Here is a 24976-nt window from a genome sequence, read left to right as displayed (position 1 = left end):
GTCTCAAAACTTCAAATTTGAAGTTTCATATTTTTAGTTACATTTTGGTCCTTTTTTTTTTTTGACAACAAAAGCTCCATATTTTATTAAGAAGAAGCCAACCAAGTGGTGTCTAGCACCAGCCAAGATGGAACCTCAGAGTGTATATGGGAAAAGCAAAAGCCGCGAGCTCTGGCACCTTTCGCAAGATGGTCAGCTCGGACATTCTTAGTACGAGAAACAAACGATATGGAGCAAGAATTAAACTTAGAACGAAGATCAACAAACTCATCAATTTCAGCCATTAGACTTGGCCATTCTTCTTCTTACTCAATGAGCTTAACCAGTTGCAGGCAATCTGATTCAAACGTCATCGAGTCGTGACCGAGAAGTAATGAGGATTTCATGGCCCATAGCAGAGTATTAAACTCAGCATGTAGGGGGGACAATACTTGGTTACTAGCAAATGAACCAAACATTGGAATCCCATCCTCCTTCTCCATCACGAAGCCACCACCATACCTAGCATCATCATCTTTCCAAGATGCATCGAACCTGCAAAACGGGCGCATTGATGGTGAATCTTGTGTTGCGGGCAGAGGCGTTCCATCCTCCTCCTCCCGCCTCTCCGGAGTTACGTGCGCCATGCTCCAGCTATCCGCTTCCGAGGTCGCAGACTGGAGAATTACATATCATATTTATGATTCATAACTATCTTTCGTTTACCATTTTAATCCTTAACATTTTTATATCTCATAAATACTGCAAATTTGTTTTTATAAATTTTACTTATACACATAAAATTAAATGAAAACTTTAAAATAAGATTTAAAATATTTTAAAACTAGATTAAACAACAATATTACAAAAGAAACTTAATAAAAAAGTTTTTAAAAAGTTACATGAAGACGTAATTGATAATATGTCAGAAAATAAGGATACTTGATTTCAACAATTTTTAGCTAGTAGTCTACCAATTTAAAAAAGAAAACAATTTCTTACTTTGAAATGCACTAATTGATCATATATGGTAGCATAATGGAAATAATTTTATGAAATAATGTGGTATTTTTCTCGTAGTTTAATATTTAATGTATTTATATTTATAATTTTATATATTAGTGTAACATTTTATTAATTAATATTAATCTAATATATATATATATGCTAGTTATTTATAAAAGTTTCATAAATTTAAATTAATTTTGACAAATACAAGGACCATAGTATAAAATAAAAGTAATTTTGAAATTAAGTGTTTGAAGTTTTGTTTTTAGAGAAAAAATATTTAAACTTCAACTATAGAGTTCTGCAAACTTCAAAATAGAAAATATTTTTGGAGATGCTCTTAGAAATTTAAGAAGGCGTAGGTAAATGCCGTTCAAAGAGGATAGATAAAGAGAAGATAAAGACAAGTGACTTTATCCTTTTGAATGAATTAGTTTTTGTATCGACCCCAAGCTTTTGTGTGTTTGCTTAGAAGTTAACAGCTCGTGAGAAGAAACACATTTAATGGATCTCTAAGGTCGTCTGCCTTGTCTCTAAATGTTTCCACCAATAAAATCGGTGCAGTCGCAATAAGAAAAAGCGTTGCACCTGGAATCTCTAGTGACACTGCAAGTTTTATAATATATAGGCAAGGAATTACAAAAATGCTTCAAACCAGCTCCTAGTAGAATGATTTCATTTATATCTCTAACATTACTATATATATCGTAACTAAATTGCTCTCTATGGTACGTTCTAAGATTGTGTACCTGAAAAATCATTTGGGAGGAAACACCTGAGAACGACTGTGATGAGGAGGGAAATCCATTTCCCAAACTCTTTCCTACGGATACAATATGATTGTTTAACCGAATCATGGTTACATATTCAAGAACAACAACATATAATGGTTTATTTCGTATGTATTGATTGTTACCGCAAGAACTGGAAAACAACAAGAGGAAGGCTAAAGAAGAGTTAAGGAGCTATTATGAAGTCCACATGCTGGCTGACTTCCATTTCGTTCCATCCAGTATCAGCAGAAGGCTTCACGCAAAGATAAAAGTAATATTACTGAAAGATTAAAACAATTTAAACATACATATATCACAAACTTAAGACAAGAAAAGATGACTAACATTGCAGCAAAAGATGCGACCCATTTTAGTAACAACGTGAGCATATTTAGGAACCCATAGCTGTGGATCAGCTTCTCTGCACCGAGCTGGAGCTCATTCAAATACTCAAACGTTTCCTTCTTTAATACAATTTAGAAGAGAGCAGAAACCGTTTTAGGGAGAGACAGAACAAGAAGAATAAGTCTTCGTCGTGGTATGCTTCTATCTGAATATTTAAAGAGGACCTTGTGTTGTTTATATGGTTCTATGTTTATCACGGACTCATGGATGTTAATACGATTACTTTTCTTGTTATCTAACCATCCACAATTGAATAGTCGTACAGATAAAATTCCAAAACTACATTTGAAATATAATTGAAAAGTCTTATGGATGAAATCGTCATAGGTAACAAGATGATGTAGAAAGATTGCCATCTGATGCTGTGGAAATGCACCTAAGAGTCTCAATCCACTTCCAAAAGCTGTGCACGTTTTGGATCCAACATTAGTTCTTCCCCCTGACAACCAAATAAAATCTCATTAATATGTTACATGTGGATGAAAGAGAGAGAAAAAAACAACTGAAATCAACACAATAATAACACAAGGTTCTTTCCAGGGAATGACACATCAGATTTTTAAGAGCATAAGAGATTGACATGTCAATAAATGAAAAAAGTTGAAAACCCAATAAAAACATTTTATTTATACACCTAAGTTTACACGTTGGCAAAATTGAAATACTATATTCAATACTTGAGTAAAAACCCAATAAAAACGTGAGTGTTTCACGGTTCAAGTTCGAGTATACTAACCAATCTGATTGTTTTTGTCATTAAACTTCAGCTTTTCATAACTGTTGCAGCTTGCAAGATTTAACTTTAAGAAACTGAAACAGTTGCAACTTTAATAGTGGGGGGAGGAGGACGTGAGCCTCTCCGGGTGGCTAGCCGTGAATGGGATCATCCCATTTGTTGCACATTTAATATAGAGAAGGATCCTATGTTACCTTCTATCCAACAATTAGCCGATGTTCGTCTCATCTATATTTTATTTGCTTCATTGGATCATAACAAGTTTTCTTTTTTCTTTTTACTTGATGTTATGCTTCTTGTTGTCTCTTCTTCCACAGTTTGAACTTTAACTTGTCTTCTTCGTTACAGGAATCACATCTGTCTGACTATATTTTGACAAGAATGACTATATTTTAATTCAGTTTTTAGTTTTTACAGTATCTAGAGTAGTACTACATCTTTTTTACAAATAGATCTCTATGTCCCTGATTGTGCAAACACAATTGAATATAAAGATAATTAATAACGTTAGAAATGTTTGACAATGGAATTTACAATATCTAAGAATCACTGCCAAAAAGCATAAAATAACAATTTGGAAAATGGTGGAAGAAAGTTGGAGGCTAGGGTGACAACGTCTTGAAAACCAAACAAAAATAAAATAAAAGGTCTAAGTATGAGGTAAGATGAATTGTCTTGTCTTAGAACTAGAGAGAACATTTATAAGTAAATAATAAAAGGAAAATAGTTATAAGAAGGTCTAAGTATGGCTGGATCCAAAGTTGAGAAGCAAAATGTGAGAAGGTACCCAAACTCACTTGTACGCAATGTTAGTCCAATAAAATAGATAGTAGATGAACTGTGCTGACTAATTATAGGGAGACTTGGAGACCAGAAAAAGAGATACATTTGAATGAGTACTAAGAACAAAAATGAAGTTGTTTACTGGTATGACGTGGATGAAATTTCAAAGAATGGTAGTAACTAAGAGAACAGAGCTGGAACAACTTCAAAAACATTGTTTTTTTTTTTGTCACAGCTTCAAAAACATTGATAACATAGTAAATTCAGGTGAAAGTCATTAGTTGTCTATAACAAATATAGAAATGTTAAGTAAAAATGACAAATTAAAATCGTAAAATTTAACAAAAAAATATATAGAAAAGTTAACATTGACTTTCTCTTATTTTATAAAATAGAAAGGTTTAATGGGATAATGCAAACTGGACTAGACATAAGATTTAAGAAAATATACAAATTACCAAAATTGTGTTATAAAAACACATATTTATCTTCTTATTTAATCCATTTTCAAGTAGTTATACCTGAAATTTTATCACATATACTGATATTTCACTGAAAATGTTTATTTAATAAAAATATGATCGGCTCTCCTAGGGTTCTTTCGTCTGGGATTGATCGAAATTTCCAAACAAAAATACCGCAGCGTAGCGCGGGTAATTACTAGTTAGAGTAATTAGTCTACGTAAATAAGATCTCCCATTTCCATATACAGCCACTCCTACAAATTGTAAGGCTAGAAGCAAATTTTAAAAAATTGGCTGCCTCTAAAGAAAAACAGAGAAGAAAAATATAAAACTGATATGTTTTACTGAAAATTCGAACCCAGGTTACTGACTCACAGTTCCAGTATATGAAACTCCACCACTACACTAAAGGAGAAGCTTTAAAATTTGTGGCGGCATTTTATTCATAAACTCAACGGCTGGAAGCATGTGCTTCATTTGCTTCTACCAAAAGCCGCCTCTGTCTCCATAGAGTATACTCAAACGGGTTCTCATATATTTCAGGATCATAATGAACAATTGATTGTGCAAGGGCAACTACCCAGTCCGCCAGAATTGTATATATATCCTGCCAAGAATGAAATCTTCTTGATTTATCTTTTATGTTGCCACTATACAAACCAACATTTTCCAAACTAATAATTCAGTCACGTTACAAAACGATATGAAAATTAAAAAAGAATAAAATGAGGTGAAGTCCAGACATCTAGTATAACTTTAAAGTAGTACTCGCTTTTGATCTCAACATTATGCACCCTTTCCTAAACAATAAAGGATTGTGTTTATCAGGCCAAGATACTCATTAATAATCTACAGATAAAAGTCATGTCTACAGCTTGTGAATATTCCATTATCTATGGCAAATTCGGAGGAAACACATATGTCGATGAGGTTTACCATGTTGGTGACAGTCGTGATATGTGTCTATCATTTCCAGCTAACTCTCGCTTCCTTATCTTTTATACTCTCATCGATTTCGTTATGCTCACGTCGTACCACAATATATTTGACTGTGGAACTCCATCCATACATGTTCTTAAGATGATAATTAATCAAGGGTCATGTTACTATCACGAGCAATTTAACACGTCGACATATACAATGTGATAATATTTGTCCTTAATGTGGGGAACCAGATGACTCTGTAACTCATACGATCTTTGAATGTTCAATGGCACTTCATGCATGGGCTCTAGCAGCAACTCCGTCTCATCTGTAATATATTCCTTCTTTCCAGCATAAACACTAATAAGGATTATCTTTTCTGGCAAAAGAGTAGTATCGAGGATCCGGAAATGGATATATCCATATCCATGGATAATTTGGTATTTTTGGAAAGTGAGGAATGATAAGCTATTTAGAGGAATCGACAGAGACCCACTGGAATTGATAAGATATGCTGAAGGAGAATGTCAAGCATGGTTCTCAGCTAATACTTTAACTACATATTTACATCTTGAACATGTGATACCGCCCAAGTCTTATGCTTGGAGAGTATTTGCTTGGTAGATGGTTCTTGGATCTCTACCTCTTTATACAGTGGATGTGGATCACACGGATTGATGGTGATGGATGGACCCAGCTTCTAGGTACAAGAAATTTAAGATGAAGAGAATCTTCATTGCATACAAAATTAGAAGCACTTCGATGGACTATAGAGAACATATTGCATCATTTGACATGTCAACGCTTTGGTACGGATTGCAAAGAGGTAACAACAATGATAGGAGATCTTGACTCATGGGCGAGCTTTTCGAAGAAGTTAAAAGACATTAAAAGTCTCAAAAACATGCTCTAAGATTTCAAGATCACCTATATCCATTGGGGACAGAATGGTACTCCATATCATTTAGTTACGACATTGAAATCCGTTAATATGAACATTTGTTTTGTCGGTTATTCTATTCCGATCTAGTTTTTCTGACCATCTCAAATATGAATAATAGAATAGTCTTTTGTCGTAAAAAAAACTTTGTTTATATATTTACTAAATTTTTCCGTATCTAGTTCTACACTTAATCATTCAAGTTTGGTCTTTGAAATTAGTAACTGGTTGTTTTTTTGTTGATGAAATTACTGATTAACAAAAAATATATTTACATATTTACACACAAATATTTATTAAGTTATAAATGAAAATAACAGTATGAAAATAATAAGAAAATCTGACCAATTTTATCTTACTTTTTGCTACCCCAGGCCCATTTGGTTATTTCTGAAAGAATCTCTACGGAGATGACGTGGCATGTCAATTTGTCAATGATTTTTTTGTTTATCTTATTATATAATCTTTTCCCATTTTTCTCTTTCACATCGTATTAGTCCCACTTTGGTTGGCTTAGGATTGTTCTTGCATCATCTTAAAAATGGCTTCGCTTTCTTTACTCAGCGGCGGTGCTCTCCAGGCTCGTTGCGCAAGACATGCGCATGTTAGCCCACGCGCGGCGCATCCTACCAAACCCGCTCCTCCGTCCTCCTCTCTAACCGGCGCCTCTCGCAGGAACCTGCTGTTTTCCCTGACGGCAGCCACGGTGGTGACGGGACTGCAGCCTGCATCAATGGCGGAGACTATTCCGTTGTTCGGGATCAGAAAGAAGCTGAAGAAGGCAGAAGAAGAAGCGGTGGAGATCGTGAAGGAAGGCTTCGAGACGGCGGAGAAAGGACTAGAGACGGCTGAGAAGGGATTAGAGGCGGCGGAGAAGGGAGTAGAGACGGCGGAGAAAGAAATCGAGACGGCGGTTAGTTATAACGGATTGACGCAGGCGGGAGCAGTTGTGGCGGCTGAGTTCGTCGGAGTTCTTGTCGCAACTTCAGTCGTCAACGGGATTTTAGGACCTGAAGCCCAGAAGTCGTAGACTTTTATCATTTCAAGACTGAAAGACATTTGATCTTTAAGTGTAATATTGTGTCTAAAAGTTGTGTTAATTAAGCGTTGAACGTATGTAATCTTGTTTGAGTTTTGATAATATATAGTTTTAATTTATTTTCATTTGGAATAAGTGAACTTGTGTGGCTCTAACTTTAGATGGACGTCAGCAGATAAGCAGCATCCAGTTACCCTACCTGAAATTGTAGGTTTTTGGGAGGTTTTGAGTTGGATTAGTTTGGAAAATAGCTAAGTGTGTTATTGATGAGGTACGTTTGGTTTGAGAGTTGGTTTGGGACGACTGTAAACCGGTTGGTTAAGAAGTTCTCTTTGTTACGTGGTTGTAATAGAGGTGGGCGTTCATATACCTCCACGGGTTTGTATCGAGTATTTGTTACGGGTTTGTATGAGTATTTCGGTATAGTGGCATAAAACCTATTTTTTTACTCTTTGGTTCGGGTTCAAGTATTTGTATTTTGGTTTCGGCAATTTTGGTCGGATTCGGGTTGTATTTTTTTATAAAGTTAAATTGTTTTAGCAAAAGAACAAACGATCAAACCGAAAAATTCATAGCTTATGGTTTTAGATCATGAACACCCCCTCCCCACCCCCAAAACATCCATGTATCACCTGATCACGAATCAATTAGCAAAAAAGAATATTCGAAGATGAATCACATAAGATTTCTTCTTTTTTTTTTTGTCGGCGATGGAGAAGAAACCGAAGAGAGTAAGTTTTTGTGGTGCCCAATTTGATTAATTTGAATGATATTCGTTTTCGATGGAGAAAATACATGTATGCACCTTAAAAATTAATAACTCGGTGTTTTTCAAATCGAATTAATAAATAAATTTAATTACTTACAAAAATAATCCAAGTATCAAGCATCATTATATTTTTAATACTCCCTACTTACATATATTTGTTACTTGTTATTCGTTCTATAAATACTTGTTTTTTTTTCTTAAATTGGCTTTCAAATTAACTGCAAAGAAAAATAAAAACGTTTACAAGTCCGTTGGACTTAAGTTAAAAATACAAACCCACTAAGAAACTCATAGTTTAGAACTGATATTTGGCCCGTATTACCAAAATCAAAGTTGGAGAAAACCGAACGACAGTTTGTCTTCTTCTTCCAAAAATGCAGAAAGAGTTGGGGTGAGGCGGAGATTTCAGAGGGAAGATCGGGACCTGTTTTAGATCATGCAAGTCGGATCCAGGACTGTAGTAGTTGGGAAGACAGTCTGGGGTTAGTCACCCGGAAACTCTGAGTTCTGTTTCTAATCTGAAGATCGATAGTTTTGAAGAGAGAGTCGACGGAGCGGTAGATGTTAGAGTGCAACCGTGCGTTTCTCTCATTCCAGACCCAATAGATCGTAGATTGCCAAGCTAGGAGGACAAGAAGTCTATGAGGTCTCGATGAACGGTCCATTGGGAGGCTTCTCAGTTGCGTGATGGTGTCTGACCAGGAACGGTTTGGAGTGAGCCCACATCTCCTCGCGCTTATTGCCCATAAGTCGAAGGAGAAGTTGCAGTCGAAATAGATGTGATCACGGCTCTCAGAAGCATTGTTACACAGCAAGCAGAGATGTGAAACTGAGATTCCCCAACGAAGCAAGCGATCTCTCGTCGGGCACCTATCCAAAATCATTAGCCATGTGTGGAAGTTGTGACGAGGGATCCCATAAGAGTTCCAAACCACAGTAGCCCAGTCAACCTCATTCACTGTTCCTCTAAGATAAGTATAGACATCACCAGTTGAGAAGGTGGTGGTGACCCTACTATCAATTTCCCATTCGAAGTAGTCTTTATCTGAAGTTAAATTGACAGTCGTCAAGTGAATCTGAAGTTGGGTTTGTTGCTCTGATCTTGCAGGTGGGAGACGCCAGTTACCGTTCCTATAGAGGGAAGCTACCGTTGCAGATAGTGGGATGCCAAGTCTTGAGCCAGTCAAGTTGAGATAGGTAGCAATGCTTCCAAAAGGCGACCAATTATCAAACCAGAACCGTGCCGACGTACCATTCTCCAGTCGAAGCTTGATGAGCGGGAAGACTACATCTTTGAGCTTGAGCAACCGTGCCGACGTATAAATACTTGTTACGTGTTAAATAGTACTTGTCTTTTGCTTGCATTATATCAAAATTCAGATATCAATATTGGAATAAAATATTAAATATTGGAATAAAAACTCATTACTAAATAAAATAGTAAAATAAATTTGATCATTCGGGTGTTCAATCGGAATTTGTTCAGGGTCAATTTAGATTTAGGTTTTTGGAGCACTGACCGTGAACCATGAAGTAGACAAAAATTCTTTTGGAGCATTGAAATGAAATGGAGGAAACAATGAGTTTCATGAGTGTCTTTAAATATATCTAACGCTTATTTTTATATATTTTTATCTACTTCTTTAAGTAATCATGTGATTTTTGGATGTTTGAAATTTGAAACGTGTGTGACCTTTTTGTATGAAATTGTATGTTGATTCAACTATTTGCAAGTAATCAAGACTTTGAGAGATAAGTACTAATATATAAACTAGAATAAAACTAAATTTTAAATTTTATTAGTGTGTGGAAACAGTTAAATCATTTAGCATATTAGTGAAGAATCTTCTTTTTATTTTCTATAGATTTTATGTATTTGTGATCCACTCAATTTTAATTCAAATCCCAATCTCACTATCAGTTAAATGTTCATGTTGTAGCAAACTTAAAATTAACTAGATTTTGACCCGCGCAACCGCGCGGGTGTTTGTTTTTACTTTTTTTATACATAAATTATTATTTTTAAACATTAGTGATATTTTTTTAACATTAATCATATACTTAAATGTTTATATAACTATTTCAAATATAATAATTTTATAATTTACATGTTATAATTAATCATTTGGTTAAAACCGTATGTATTTTCACTTCTTATTATATATTTATCTTATTGTATTTGCATTTAGTTATTAAGCAAATTATTATATTCATGAGAAAATATATTTGAAAATTATTTTGTATTTAATTTATGTTAAATTCTGACCCGTGTTTCAAAGCTGTATTTCTTTTTACTAATATTTTTTATACTTATTCATTTTAGATAATATATTATTCTATATACAAAAGTCTAAGGTATGTTAATTTTTAGACATGTATTATAAGGTTTGTTAATTTTAAGCCGTTCTATCATCATATTATATTTTTAAAATAAATAATTTATATTTATGAAAATAAAATTTATAAATTTATCAATTGAATATACTTTTATCATATTTATTTAAGTATAATAATTGTATTTTAACATGATCATGACTATAAAGTGGGTAAAATAGGATATAATTTATTTATTTTTCATTTTATAAACGATTACTTAAAATATATTAAATTATTGTTAAAATACTTTTACACAGATTTATTAGAATTTTTAAATATAATATATAAATATATATTTATATTTAAAATGAAAATATATTATAATTAAAGTAGTTACAAAGATTTTATATTATAAGATTTAAAGAAATACATGTTAATTTTTATACATATATTATATATTTTGCTTAATCCATCTTACCAACATATTAGATTTTATTTTTGAACATAATTTTTATACTTATGAAAATAAAATTTATAAAATTTATAAATTTAATACAGTTTTATTATACTTAGCTCAATATAAAATTTTCTTTTATTATGATTGATTATGATTATATAATATATAAAATATTACAGAATTTTTTATTTTTTATTTTATAAATTATTACTGAATTTATTAATGTATAATAATATTTCAAACTAATTTCAAAATTAATGAAAAATATTTAAATATAATTTTGAAAATGAAGATCTTGTAAAAATCTTTTAAAACAGATTAGTTAGATTTTTAAATAAATATATTTATATTTTAAATAAAAAGATATCAATAGATATTATGATTAAAGTATTTTAAAGATTCTATGTATTATTATTCTTAATAAAATACATTTAATAAGATTTCTAAGTGATGGTCCAAATAAAAAAAAATCACACATGAAAGAAATCATGACTTCTCTTTTAATATATAAGATGAAGCTAGTACTTTTTTTTTCAATCAACAATGAAGCTAGGGGGAAACGGCTTATTCATGTCCACATTACCAAGACGGGAAAATACATACCTTAACTTTATTAATGTGCCAAAACATTTCTAAATTAAATAGAAATTTGAATTGCATACCTAAACTCATAATACATAGAAAAACATGCCTATAGCCGGTTATATGATGATTTGGACTATTTTTATTTTAAAATTTTGTAGTTTAGTCCCTATAATTTTATTTTTCTTAATATGCCTTAAATAACTTAACTAATCAAATTTATCGTATTTATAATTTTAATTTGAAAAGTACAATTTAATTTTTTTGACCAGATTTTAATTAAATTTATATAATAAATTTAATTATTTATCAGAAATTTAGATAGTTATCATATACAAAATATTAATTAATTTAGTTATCAAAGTATGTCATCTACCTTATTAAAACATGAGAATTAATTATAAATAATCTTATTCATATGTAATATTTACAAGAAATACCACTCAATTTATATTTATATAAGATTTTATTTACAAATATAGTCATTCAAATTTTAATCAACATAACTAAAAATACTCTTTAGAAATTTGATTTTACAGTAGAGATCTTTAATAATATTACCCTTACTTAATAAAAAGGAAAAAATGGCTAGTTAACCAAAAATAGTTTCGAACGCAACCTCTCAAGAAAAAAATATCGCACAAAACCATTAGACCATATTACATTATTTTTATTTTGCTACAAAACTAGTATGTAATATTAATAATACACAAAAAGTTTACAAAACCATTTCCCGATTAATTCTCGTATAATTACCGAATAATTGATTCGGTGCTAGGTTAGGGTCAAGCGCACGCATTATGCCTAGCGTAATTAACATTGGTTTTGATAACTACAAACAAATATTATAAATTTTTAATTTTATTTATTGTATATATATCACGCAAGCACATAATAAGATTTGCAATTAAAATAACCTAAGAAAATATAAAAAATTATTTTATAAACTTTAAGACCTTTAGTGAGAATAAATTAGGCTTTAAATTATGATATTGTTTTTATCTTGTTTTCTATTTATTTAAAAAATTTGTATCAAATATTTCAATATGAAATAATAATAATATATTTATATTATTAAATCTATTTTATTTGATAAAAAAATATTTTTATTTTACATATCACAATATATTAAAATTTATTTACAATTTTGAAATTATAAATAAGACCAATTTGATCTAATTGTTTGAGTCACTTTACAAACAAATAAAATGACAAAGACTAAAAGATAATAATTTTAAAAAGCAAAATCAATATATTTTAAAATGTACTGACACGTGTCAATTTCGAGGTATGTTTTAGCTATTTATTATGAGTTTAGGTATGCAATTCAAATTATTATTTAGTTTAGGAATGTTTTGGCACATTAATATTGTTTGAGTATGTATTTTTTCTGGTTTCATAGTGCGGACATGAATAAGGGGTTTTCTCAATGAAGCTAGTATATATAGATACGTTAAAAAAGAAAACGTTTAATGCTTTTTAACTCCACACATTTCAAATGCTATTTTTCATAATGGATTGAAACAGTTAATGTAGTATACTAAAGAATCTATTTTAAATTCTTGTTAAAGTGAAATTCAAGTCTATTTTAAGAATAACTAATCAGTTAAAGATATGATAACATCAATCATTTTCTTCTTTTTTTTAACAACAACATCAATCATTTTCTATTAAATTTGAATCAGTCAGATACTAATTATGCAGATTTTACCAGAGCTAATTTATTTTGCATGAACGGTTGAGATTCAAAATTTAACCACACGTGAGTAACAGTTATGACACGATGCCTCCATCTCTCTCTCTTCCTGTTTCTCTTTAAGGTTTCTTCTTCCTTATATTTTTCTGAGAAACATTGTCTCCGTCATTTGTTCCTCAGTTTCTATCAATCCTCACGGTTCCTCAGGCACTGTACTGGGAAAATCTCTGTCTTTTATTTATCTTCTCCTTCAATCTCTCACTCCCAAAATCCAGTAACTCATTTTTATTTTATTTTAGGTTTTCTTTTTTTCTAAATGTTATATAATTTCAGGTAACATCATCGAAGATTCAAAGAGAAAGCGATCAGTGATCTCGAACGATCGTGGTACGGTTACTTCAAATCAATCTGAATTAATTAATTCTTAGTTTTCTTATTTTTATTTCTATAATGAGATTGAATTGGCTGGAAATTGTTATAACAAATAACTAATTGTTCATACTTATGGTGTTCTTTTGGTTAAAGATGATATGATCCGCTCATTGTTTAATTTAAAAGATAGTTATTAAAAATCAAATGGCGTACCACTTGTTTCTTGCGTCTTACGCTAAGATCATATTCTCTGTTTCTTGTAGAACAAGATTCGAGTAGTTATGATAGACATGCACAACGTTTTCGTTGTTCTGACAATAATAATTATGTCTCATTTCCAGATAGTGTTGATCTTGAGTGAGAATGGCTTCGACACCTTGTGCAGCTTGCAAGCTCTTGAGACGAAAGTGCACTCAAGAATGCGTCTTTGCGCCCTATTTTCCACCAACTCAGCCTCAGAAGTTCATATATGTTCACAAAGTCTTTGGAGCAAGCAATGTAACCAAGATCCTCAACGATCTCCCACCTCCAAGCCGCGAAGACGCTGTTAACTCCCTCTACTATGAAGCCGAGGCCCGTATCCGTGACCCAATCTACGGATGCGTTGGTCTAATCTCCTTCTTACAACAATGTCTCAAGAAAATCCAACAAGATCTTGTCACTGCAAAAGAAGAGCTTGCTGGTTACATTGGACCCGATGCTGTGAATCCACAACAGCCTTATCTTCCTCCTCTGGCCAATAACCCTCCACCCAATTTCATGATGGCTATGGAAGGAATGCCCCATGGAGTGGTCCCTCAAGGAGAACCGTTGATCATGCGCGAACCAAACATGCCTCAGCATCAACATCAACCGCAAGATGAGCAGATGCAACTCATGGGTACTGATGCACATAGAATGGCTGCAATGATTTTGGAGAGAGGAGACCAGCAAGGGATGTTCAACGGTTACGGGATAGACAACAATGGGTCGGTTACAGCCACTGGTTTTAACCAGATGGATGTGAATGATCACACATCTGGTGGGTCGATGTCTGGACCATCTCTTGCTTTAGGAAGCTTTGGTGATGCTTATCAAATGGGTCACGAGACAGAGCATCACATCAGTCATGATCAGCTTCAGACACAGCTTATGCTTCAGCCTCCATTACAGGAAGGTCAAGAGCAAAATGAAGGACAGTTTCTGATGCAGCCAATGGGACAAGAGAATCTCCATGAAGAAGAGGATGAGGAAGAGCTTGAGCCACCGGTTAAGTGGAGGAAATCTGAGAGCAAGGAAGCTAGTTATTAATTAAGACCAAGAAAATAAGACATTTTCATTTCATGGATAGTTACTCTTGAGGGTCTAAGTTGCTTTTTTAATTTAATAAATGGCATTTTTCAATGATTAACGTTTGAAACTACAGATTCAACCTTCTAAAGCTGAATATGCATCACTTTTTCTTAATCAGTGGCCAGTTCTGTATTTCTGTAGTCAACCAAGGCAAGCAAATGAGCATAGTAACATGAAACTCAAGGATACTGTGGTAAAAGAGTTTTTTTTTTTTACGTTAGACCATACAATCTCAGTTCAGGTAGGTGAGCGGCATGTAAATCACAGAACTGCGTTTCATATGTTACAGAAATTACATCTCTCGAATACCTTCTAAACTAGGTAATAATCCGCGCCTTGCGCGGGATGTGATTATTAGTTTTGTTATTTTTTAATAAAAACACATTAAATCTGTTTAATCTAGATATTGGTTCAGTTTTAAATTATTTTTTTGTTTTATTCTGTTAGAATGTTTGATTTTTTAGTTTTTTCGGTAGAAACCAAAAATTATTATTATTTGTTTATTTTTATGTTATAAATTTTAGATAATCTCATGTCGAAACAATGGTTTCATATTATAGTTTGTAAACGGATAATAGTTCAAGAAAAAGAAAAGAAAATTATTAAGACTAATCATTTCACTACAATTTGGTCGGTCGTGAAAGAAGCATTAAGAAAAAAATATATTTCAACTTCCAAAAAAAATAGATACTTCAGTAGTGGTAAATACTTATAAAGTTTTCATATCAAGGTGCACATGTATGTGTATATAAAATTATATAAAAAATAAATGACAAATATATAAAGATATTGTTAATTAATATTAATGACATTTTTGTTCTAAATAATACATGAAAGATAAAATTAAAATTAATTAAAAGGTAAAAAGGCCTTGATATTAGTGAATTTTTTTATATAAAAAATCAACTGTATCCGTAAATAGAGGTGGGCACAGATCGAATATCCGAGTATTTGAAGACATTCATGTCGATTCAATCTTTAGCCACTTGGATAGTCGGTGATTATGATATCCGAAATGATTTAGAATTTTAAAAAATATTCGATTTGATCCGTAAATAAAATTAAAAAATTAATTGAAAATTTAATAATAACGTTTTATTACAAAAATAAAATATTATTTACTTTTTAAATTTTAATACCTAATATAATAAATTTAATTTATAAAGATATTGTAAAACTTATATAAACTATAATATATATAACATATATATATATATATATAATTCTGTATATATATGTATATAATAGATCGAATTTGATAATCGCTCTTAAAAATATTGGTATTTGTGATTTGCTTTTCTTTAATTGTATTTTAGTAATTGATTTGCTTCGTAAAGTTACGGATATCCATATTTTTTGGTTCAATTCAAAACGGATAACGAATTGAATCAAAACTTATTAATATTTTGCCCAACTTTATCGGTAAACAATAAAAATAATATATATATAGTTTAGCTTTTGATTCGTTATTTGTTTTGATTCGAACCGAAAAATCCTAAGTTTTATTGGAACCATGCATATGAGTTTTATATTAAAAAAATAAAAAGTATATAGTGTGAACACATTTATGAATATAGTGTGAATGCATTAGCATATTTATTATCAAATCATTGTGAAGCTGCCACGTGTCTATTATAGTGTGAATGCATTTATTACAATGCTTCTCCTTTAATATATAAGGGATGGTAGTAACTCAACAACTATATTTTATTATAGTAAATAGTCGCATTAATAACAACAAATCAGAGTGGCGCAGCGGAAGCGTGGTGGGCCCATAACCCACAGGTCCCAGGATCGAAACCTGGCTCTGATATAAAGCTATTTTTTCCAGTCTTTTCTTCTGGGCTGCTTCAGTATTCTAGAGCTGGCTCGGCCCATCTATTAGTATCACACCACATTGTATTTTTTTTTCTTGTTTGTGATCTCAAATTGTTATTTTTGTGGAGGGAAAGATGCTATATATATTTTTTTTTGAACAAAGGGAAAGATGCTATATAATCTACTAATTTGGGTTACAGTTTTACAAATCCACTTTTAGATTAAAAGAGAGAAAAACAAACTGTGCTTTTTAACTTCATCTATGTACGATGCTGTAACTTGTTCTTCATCTTTAAAATCTTCTCACGAGTGTTATCATACGTTTCACTTGACCAATCTTTAAAGTTCGTCAAGAACTTTTGTCCTTGATGTCCATTCTTCTCCCACAACTTCGGAACTATCAAGCCAATCACAAAACCTACGAATGCGAAAGAGTTAATGACATATGAATCACAGACGACTTACATACCACATTCGTAAAATTGCCAAACATCTTTTTATAACCAAGAAACGAACCAGAATCTTAACATTCAGCTTGTCCCCAAGATAACCCTCGATGGGTGATCCAAACTTCAAAACTCAACTAGTCTTCCACAATCCACATTATAAAAAGAAAAAAAATGTCTTCCAAAGTAAATATAACCATCGAGTAATACACTAATAATATATTAGGAAATAAGTTTATGAATAGTAGTGTTGTGTTTTAAAAATGTTATAAAAAATAGAATACTAAATAGAAATGCATCAAACTTAATAAAATACAATTCGTAATTTTATTTTAATGTTAATGTTTTATTTATATATTGACTCTTAAACTTTTATATAGCTTTATTTATATTTAAAATTAATGTTTGTGTTTTAAACATTAAAAAATACTAATATGTTCCTTAATACAGTTATAAATTCATAATAATCATTGCCTGTTTTATCAAAATCAAAATTTATGTATATAGAAAGGATTTAGCTAAAATAAAATTATAGTTTGATAATTTGTAAGTTTTTAAAATATAATAGATTACTGAAATTTAATAATATATAGTTAGTTATATACTAAGAATAGAATATGTTTAGACTTTTTGATAGAAAATAAAAATAACCACTAAAAATTTCCTAAGACAATGAGATTATAAAATTTGGCAGCCCAATGAAACTTTATTGGATCAAAATTGGATTCCTATTTTATTAATAATCTTATTGAGATGCGTATATCAATTAAACACTGTAAATTATCTAATCTATTAATTTATGGTTCTATTTTTATCTACTTATAATTATTGTTAGACCAATTCATTAGAAACTTAACATGTCCTATTTATTATTTAATTTAATCAACTAAAAGTATAATATTTTACATTTTTTGGAAATAATGTTATTCCCCTATATATTTGCAAGTAGGTTTTGTAATGTGATCTTAACCACAATTTCGAAAAAATATATATTTAAATAGTAATATATTTATTTAAAAAGTATATATTTGGTTTACATAATCTTAGGTATATATATATTCTCTATTTATTGTACACATATCTATATAATTTTTTGCATCTAAGCATATACATAATATTTTAGGGTTCGTATTTTATTTGAAACTGAAAATATTGTTACAGTAATATAAGAATAGTAGAACATATGAAATTTTGAAAAATAGGCTATGCAAACTATATAGTGATAAAGGTTTAAAACTAATGTAACAAAAATTAATAGTTTAATATATGATATTTATGTAAAGAGATATTCTAATTAAAAATATTTATTTTAAAATTTGTTTGTTTTGATATAAATATATTATATTATTTGAATTGAAAAATTAGGATGGTTTAATAATACTTTATATAATACAAATATTAGTTTATAGCTTTAAAAATTTGATTGGCTATTATTCTTATATTTTTTTTTAACTTATAATATTGATGATATCAATTTTAGATAAACCATTATAACATTATGATAATTGACAAACCACTTTTAATAAATTAAAAATTTAATAATAAAATTAATTATATTACTATTAATCCCAATATTATAATAAATTATAAATAATATCGCGCTTCCGCACAGATTTGAATATAGTATTAGTTAAATTAGTTAAATTTAGAAATAAAATAGACCAACAATGGACTTTATACTATGTATATATACGGAGTCATGTAGCTTTTTCCAATTATAACAAAACCATAAAATACTCTGTGAAAAGTACATTCATTTCCAATGGTTTTTTTTCAAACTTATCACTATAGACAAAGATGTTACCGTTTAAAACTGATTAAAGAACTCATGTGAAAACTACTTACTTATAGATTCAGCACTCTACAATATGTTTTATTTTAAAATGTTATTAGAAAAGCTATAATTGTTTTCTAAACATATTAATTTTGTATGTTTTATTGTCAAAGGAAATGTAATAATATTGCCAAAAATAAATAGATGCATATTTCATAATAATATTTTCTAAATGTATGTTTATAAAAGTCATATTTTATAAAATCTAACACTACTCAGGTAAATTAGTTCACCATAACACTTTATATATGGTACATATTTCATGTTATTTTCATATATCTAATTCAAAATTCATGGTCTTCAATCTACAAAATTAAGTTTAATGATTAACACTAATATGATCATACGAAAATGTAAATTTTATAATTATTTGTAAACTATATTTTTATATTTTTACAGATTGTGTATTAATAGTAATTAATATTAAATAAAATAGAATATCTAACAAGATACATAAATATAACTTTTAAATACATCTATGGTTCAAAGGTCAGTTAAATAATCCAATTCATTCAAGTAAAAACAACAACATTTTACACAGATATGTTACACTAAAATTAAGCAATACCTTCAAAACATAATTTGTTAAATTTGAAACTGAATTAAAAATATAAATAAACAAAATTCTGTGCCGGTCGCGCGGATCATAATCTAGTTATTTTCTTAAATTGTAGAGCAACACGGAGAAAGCGAGCTTATTGGTCACGCATTCATGTGTGATTATAACTTTCGATTCCCTATGTGATCTACTTTTGGGGATGCCTCACCATGTCCACAAGTTACTACACGGTGTCACGGTTTGACGGACTCCATCATCTATGACTAATGCTAATTAGTGTCTCGTGCACTTATGTAGACGCAAATACTTTATATTTAAGCAACTAATACATCGTGTCTTGTTAAGTCCTAAATCACCAAATTTCGTTTTGCCAACCATGTTAAATGAGTGGCAACTTAGCACGTTAAAAGGTCAAATCAGTGGATGAATTTTCTTATATATAAATTTGGTGATGATGTTAATATGAAACTTGTTATCTCAAGTACCACGAGCCAAACTGTACATTAAATGAGCGTTCGTGGCGGTGACAATAACTTCTATTTACTGCAATCGACATGGCCAAAACCCAAAATTAAGGCTGGGCATTGTGGACCAATTGGGTTTCAATTCGGATTCAATTAGGTTCTGGGTATATTCGAGTTTATAAATTTTCATCTCATTCGGATACTATAAAAATTGGGTTCGGAATCACTTCAAGTTTAGACATGTTCGATTCAAGTTTATTAATATTTCCAAAACCGGCTAAACCAAATATAATTTTGAGTTTCGGATCTTAATTGGGTTTTGGTTTCAAATGAAAATTTTGTATTTAGTTAAATCCAAAAATTAAAACAAATCCAATGAACAAGACAAAAATAAAAAATTGAAATAAGAAATGAAAAATGTTCTAGTCATGATTTCTTTTCGCTATAGTGTAACTTCCACAAATGAAATTAGAGAACATAACTCAAAAACTACGTGCAAAACACATCATATCCGATAAACTTGAAGCGAAAACACATTGAATCCGATAAACTCGGCTATATTGAAGAAGAAAGAGCACCACATACCAAAATATATTAAACTAAATATTTGAGTTAATTGTACATGTAATAGATACTTATTTATGTACTCAATGAAATCTAAGAGTATTTTGGATACTTATTTGGATTTATTTCAGATTTGGTATGAATATTTTTCTGGATTTTGATTTTTCGAGATTTTCTGGATATCTATCGGGTTTGAATTCGATTCGGATAAAATCCATAACCAAAAAATACCATAAATGCACAATTTCCATTCAGTAAATATGTCGGATTCAGTTTGGTTTGGATTCTGTTATCCCGGTTCGGTTCGGATTTTTGGATTCAGTTTATTTGTTCACCCTACCCAACATACAGTTTTTTATAAAGAAAACAATAATTTGATGCAAAAACCTTTTAAAGTATTGTTTAAATCATGAAATCTATTTGCACTTGCAACATAGGTCATGCTTATTCCACGTGTTTGCTCCATAATAAGTGGAGGCTTTGCTAATGACACGAGTTACATTCAATTTGTCTAAAACTGATAACCAGCAAATAATTAATTTTGATCTTCTGAAGTTGAGTTTGAGTTCTAATATATTATGATTGTGTTACAAATTTGGGTTATATCATTTGTATAATAATATAATGATAATCTAAAAGCTAATTTAGCATCACAAAAATGTCATGTATTATAAGTTGAGTTCGTATTTTTTTTTCTATTTCGTAAAAGTGTACAATCGGGCCAAAAAAAATCATCATGACTTCTTTAATGGAAAATCACTTGTTAATCAAAAATGTTTGTAATTTCTTTTGGTTCCACTTGAATTATTGAAAAATATTTGTTACTTGTTCATAAAATAATAAATATTAAATTTATCTTTTTACTTAAAAATAAAATCACTTACAGAAATTGTATGCTAGTCTCTATTACTATTTAAACTTTTTATTTCAATATTTTAAGTTAGGGTTACTTTCTTCATCTATTTTTGTTTTTAGTATTTGAAAAGATACTAATAAATTTTAAATTTATTTTAAATAAACTTACTGTATTCACAAAACAAAATATCAATCAGTTATTTTGATATAATAATCACTCATATTTCTATAGTAATTCACTACATAAATCTACACTTAAAGCCATAGACGTTATTAAAACTGATTATAGAATTGTTCAAAAATTTTTTTTTTTATCTGAGGATACATTTATAGCAAAACTATTCAAGCTTTTCACTATTGCGAGTGTGATATCAGACATACACCACGACGATTTGTCCACTTAAATTTTCCAACTCAAAATTAACCTATCTTGAACAAATTGGTTTATGTGTCAGTTGTGCACTATCTTAGGTTTCATCACACTTCTAATATGAGATTTATAACACATTCATTTAATAAAATGGTTGTTTATGTTTAAAATTTGGAGTGATTATTAAGATTTTCAAATTAGATAGTTATATTGGTTATTAAATTCTAACAATTTTAATAAAATCAAGTGTTATTGGTTTGATGACATATAAAATCTATTGTTATTCAAAAAATTTGGTTTTTAATTTTTCATTTATAATTCTATCAAAATTTATTGTTGTTGGCACTTGAATTCTTTACAATTTAACACATAGACAAAACTTTCAAAATATTGAATAGATCCTCAAAATTATAAAATCATTAAAATATAATAGTTTCATAAAATTTAAATATGAATACTCTTTAAACCTCTTCCAAAATTTTAACAAATCTCTTGATTTTTTTTAAAATCAACCAATTCTACCTAAGTTCAGTTCCTGCTAACCCCCTTTCTCTAAAATCGAAAGTAATTTCATTTTAGACAAGTAATACATTTGGAACTACAAAACCGTAAAAACATATAGAAAAGAAACCTGTAAGAACCTTGCCAAAAAATGAAAAAAGATAACAGTATTCTCTTACTATCGGTTACATCTTCATAGCTCCAAATAAAAATCAACTGAAAATATTTTATTAAAATAAGAAAAATTTGCGGCCAATTGCATTAAGTACGGCGCAAAAGAGCAGGGTCACCTTTGTGTAACATATGCATGCATGGGGATCCACGTCCACTCTGTCGATATGAACTTACTTCCTCACTTCCCTTGCCTCCATTACTCAATTAGTCACTTCTATTTAAGATTAACCCTTGGTGAGATCTCAATAACAGTCTTCACCCTCTCTTGATCTCAAACACACATATTTGTTCAGAAAATGAAGCAGGGAAATCTCCTGATACAAGTGTTCTTATTGGCTTATTGCTTCGGCTCTGTTTGTGTGATAAACGCAGAGGACCCTTATCGTTTCTTCACGTGGACTGTTACTTATGGAACAAGATCTCCTTTAGGTGTTCCACAACAGGTTATAGAGATTTTATGTCTCTTTCTGCTATTAGCTTAAAAATTAATAATCAATATATATTGTTATAGTATAATGTTTTACTTTTGTTTCAGGTTATTCTTATCAATGGCCAGTTCCCTGGTCCTCCAATTGAAGGTGTAACAAACGATAACATCCTTGTTAATCTAATTAACAAGATCGATGAACCTTTACTCATCACCTGGTACGTGTAGAGTTCATGTAGCTGATTTTGGAAAATGAAACAAAGATAATAAATTATATGTAGTGTGCTGGCTTTTACCACTAATCAATATAATTCATTTTGTTAGAATTACTGAATGATAAACAATTTTTTTAACGGAAGAGGATTTATTAGAGTTTTGTCATTAGACTGGCACATAATAAACATTGAATATAAAATTGTACAACTGATAAAGAATATTTCAAAAAAAAAATTTACAAAATCACAAACTCAGTTTATTCAATATGGTTAGTACAAAAATTGGCACTTTAAAAAAAAAATGTGTAGGAACGGAATAAAACAGAGGAGGATGTCATGGCAAGACGGAGTTTTGGGCACAAGCTGCCCAATCCAACCAAACTCGAATTGGACTTACCATTTCCAGCTTAAGGACCAAATCGGAACTTATACGTACTTTGCGTCTACGTCGATGCACAGAGCAAGTGGTGCTTTTGGTGCACTCAATGTTAACCAGAGATCAGTCATCTTTGTTCCTTACCATAAACCTGACGGTGACTTCACTCTCCTCGTCAGTGATTGGTACAAGATGGGCCATAAGGTACCAAATAGCCTTATTAGACAACTTAACTTAGTTTCCAAGTAACCATATTATTATTTAGGGTTTAACTAGCGATCTTGATACGCTTCCTTTTGCTATTGTTTTTTGACAGGCGCTACGAAAGAGGCTCGACTCTGGTCGTGCTCTTCCTCTTCCGGATGGTCTTCTGATAAATGGTGCTTCTAAAGGTTTAGCCTTTACGGGTGAACATGGTAAATTATCATCATTACCCACGATCCTTTAAGACTTGATTCTTTGGTTCTCTATTTATGTCATGCTTCTTGCTTTTCTACAGGCAAATTTTACAGGTTTCGGATATCTAATGTTGGAATATCGACATCGATTAACTTTAGGATACAAGGACACATGATGACTCTCGTCGAAGTAGAAGGCTCTACACTCTGGAAGAGGTCTATGAGTCACTTGATGTACACGTTGGTCAGTCCTTGACCGTTCTGGTCACATTGAAGGCTCCGGTGAAAGACTATTTCATAGTGGCTTCAACCCGGTTTACCAAACCGGTATTGACCACCTCAGCTATCCTACATTACAAAGGTTCAAAAACCAGACCATCTCGCCCCCTCCCCATTGGTCCTACTTACCATATCCACTGGTCCATGAAACAAGCAAGAACTATCAGGTAATTATACTAAAATATCAATAAATCAACCGATCAATTTTTTGGCTATTTGTTTGTTTTAGATTTGGTATATAACTGGCATTAGTGATGCATATTCGGTTTTATCGATCTGTTAAATTTTAGAAATTATGGCGAGTCGGTTCTATTTTGATTTAAATTTCGTCCAAATTCGATTCGGTTTTCCTATGTCAATACCTAATTTGAAAGGTGACTTTAGGTTAAATTTGACGGCTAATGCAGCAAGGCCTAACCCACAGGGAGCGTTTCACTATGGTACCATACCGATAAGTCAAACTTGGTTCTAGCTAACGCGAGAACAAAGATCAACGGGAAACTCCGGTACACAGTGAACCGTGTGTCATACGTTAACCCAACAACTCCATAAAATTAGCCGACTGGTACAATATTCCTGGAGTGTTCGATTTCAAGACCATTAAGAACATTCCTACACCAGGACCATCTATTCTCGGAACCTCGGTTTTAGACTTTGCTCTTCATGAGTAGTTGAGTTCGTGTTCCAGAACAACGAGAGATCGATCCAGTCTTGGCACATTGATGGCACTAATGCTTATGTTGTTGGGTAATACAAAATTCTTAGATCTCCTTCTATATTGCCATAATGCTATTTAACGATCGATCATATCAAGATTTCGAATATTTGTTTGGTTCACTGATCAAGTTTGATTATATAACCAGATACGGGACAGGCACATGGAACGTGGCCATGAGGAAAACGTTACAATTACGTTGATGCGGTTTCAAGGCATACTTTCAGGTAAAATATAAAACAACATTGAAATTGGGCGATTGGCGGTTTGAGGCCTATAACAATTGTATTTCTGATAGCCAGGACTTTTGCCTAGCTATAATTTTGGAATTATGGTTGTAAAGAATTTAGGCTCCGATTGGAGATTAGACTGTCGGGGACTTTAACAAGCTTTAGCATTTTTAGTT

At 31.0% G+C, this 24976-nt stretch overlaps 3 protein-coding genes, 1 long non-coding RNA gene and 1 pseudogene across 4 annotated transcripts; 3 read left to right on the top strand and 2 right to left on the bottom strand.

The window, feature by feature from the left end:
• Window positions 1–1206: 1206 nt before the first annotated feature.
• LOC125608003 lies at window positions 1207–3949 on the bottom strand. The gene is made up of 3 exons (XR_007339040.1): window positions 2106–3949; window positions 1904–2013; window positions 1207–1810 (listed from the first exon to the last, which is right to left on the bottom strand). It is a non-coding gene; the product is annotated as an uncharacterized LOC125608003 (long non-coding RNA).
• Window positions 3950–6248: 2299 nt separating this feature from the next.
• LOC125608002 lies at window positions 6249–7176 on the top strand. Its single transcript, XM_048777673.1, has one exon. The coding sequence runs from the start codon at window positions 6554–6556 to the stop codon at window positions 7040–7042; it is 489 nt and encodes a 162-aa protein (XP_048633630.1). The 5' UTR covers window positions 6249–6553; the 3' UTR covers window positions 7043–7176.
• Window positions 7177–8254: 1078 nt separating this feature from the next.
• On the bottom strand, window positions 8255–9185 carry LOC125608197. The gene is made up of 2 exons (XM_048778167.1): window positions 9073–9185; window positions 8255–9026 (listed from the first exon to the last, which is right to left on the bottom strand). Exons 1-2 carry the CDS (start codon window positions 9183–9185, stop codon window positions 8255–8257), a joined length of 885 nt encoding a protein of 294 aa, XP_048634124.1.
• A 3994-nt stretch (window positions 9186–13179) lies between these two features.
• Window positions 13180–14629, top strand: LOC125608001 (LOB domain-containing protein 10-like). The gene is made up of 2 exons (XM_048777672.1): window positions 13180–13258; window positions 13585–14629. Exon 2 carries the CDS (start codon window positions 13607–13609, stop codon window positions 14531–14533), a length of 927 nt encoding a protein of 308 aa, XP_048633629.1. The 5' UTR covers window positions 13180–13258; window positions 13585–13606; the 3' UTR covers window positions 14534–14629.
• Window positions 14630–22195: 7566 nt separating this feature from the next.
• LOC125608000 lies at window positions 22196–24606 on the top strand (annotated as a pseudogene).
• Window positions 24607–24976: the final 370 nt, after the last annotated feature.

This window comes from Brassica napus, chromosome A4, assembly GCF_020379485.1.
Source record: "Brassica napus cultivar Da-Ae chromosome A4, Da-Ae, whole genome shotgun sequence".
NCBI classification, from domain to species: domain Eukaryota; kingdom Viridiplantae; phylum Streptophyta; class Magnoliopsida; order Brassicales; family Brassicaceae; genus Brassica; species Brassica napus.
The sequence above is the reverse complement of the archived record's forward strand: the minus strand, read 5'-3'. Positions and strand labels throughout refer to the sequence as shown.

Bases quoted from the DNA above. Each gene is read 5' to 3' on its own strand.
- LOC125608001 (XM_048777672.1), top strand. From the start codon at position 13,607: ATGGCTTCGACACCTTGTGCAGCTTGCAAGCTCTTGAGACGAAAGTGC.
- LOC125608197 (XM_048778167.1), bottom strand. From the start codon at position 9,185: ATGCAAGCAAAAGACAAGTACTATTTAACACGTAACAAGTATTTATAC. The intron at 9,027-9,072 runs GTACGTCGGCAC...GCCTTTTGGAAG, and splicing joins CAAGCTTCGACTGGAGAATG to CATTGCTACCTATCTCAACT.
- LOC125608002 (XM_048777673.1), top strand. From the start codon at position 6,554: ATGGCTTCGCTTTCTTTACTCAGCGGCGGTGCTCTCCAGGCTCGTTGC.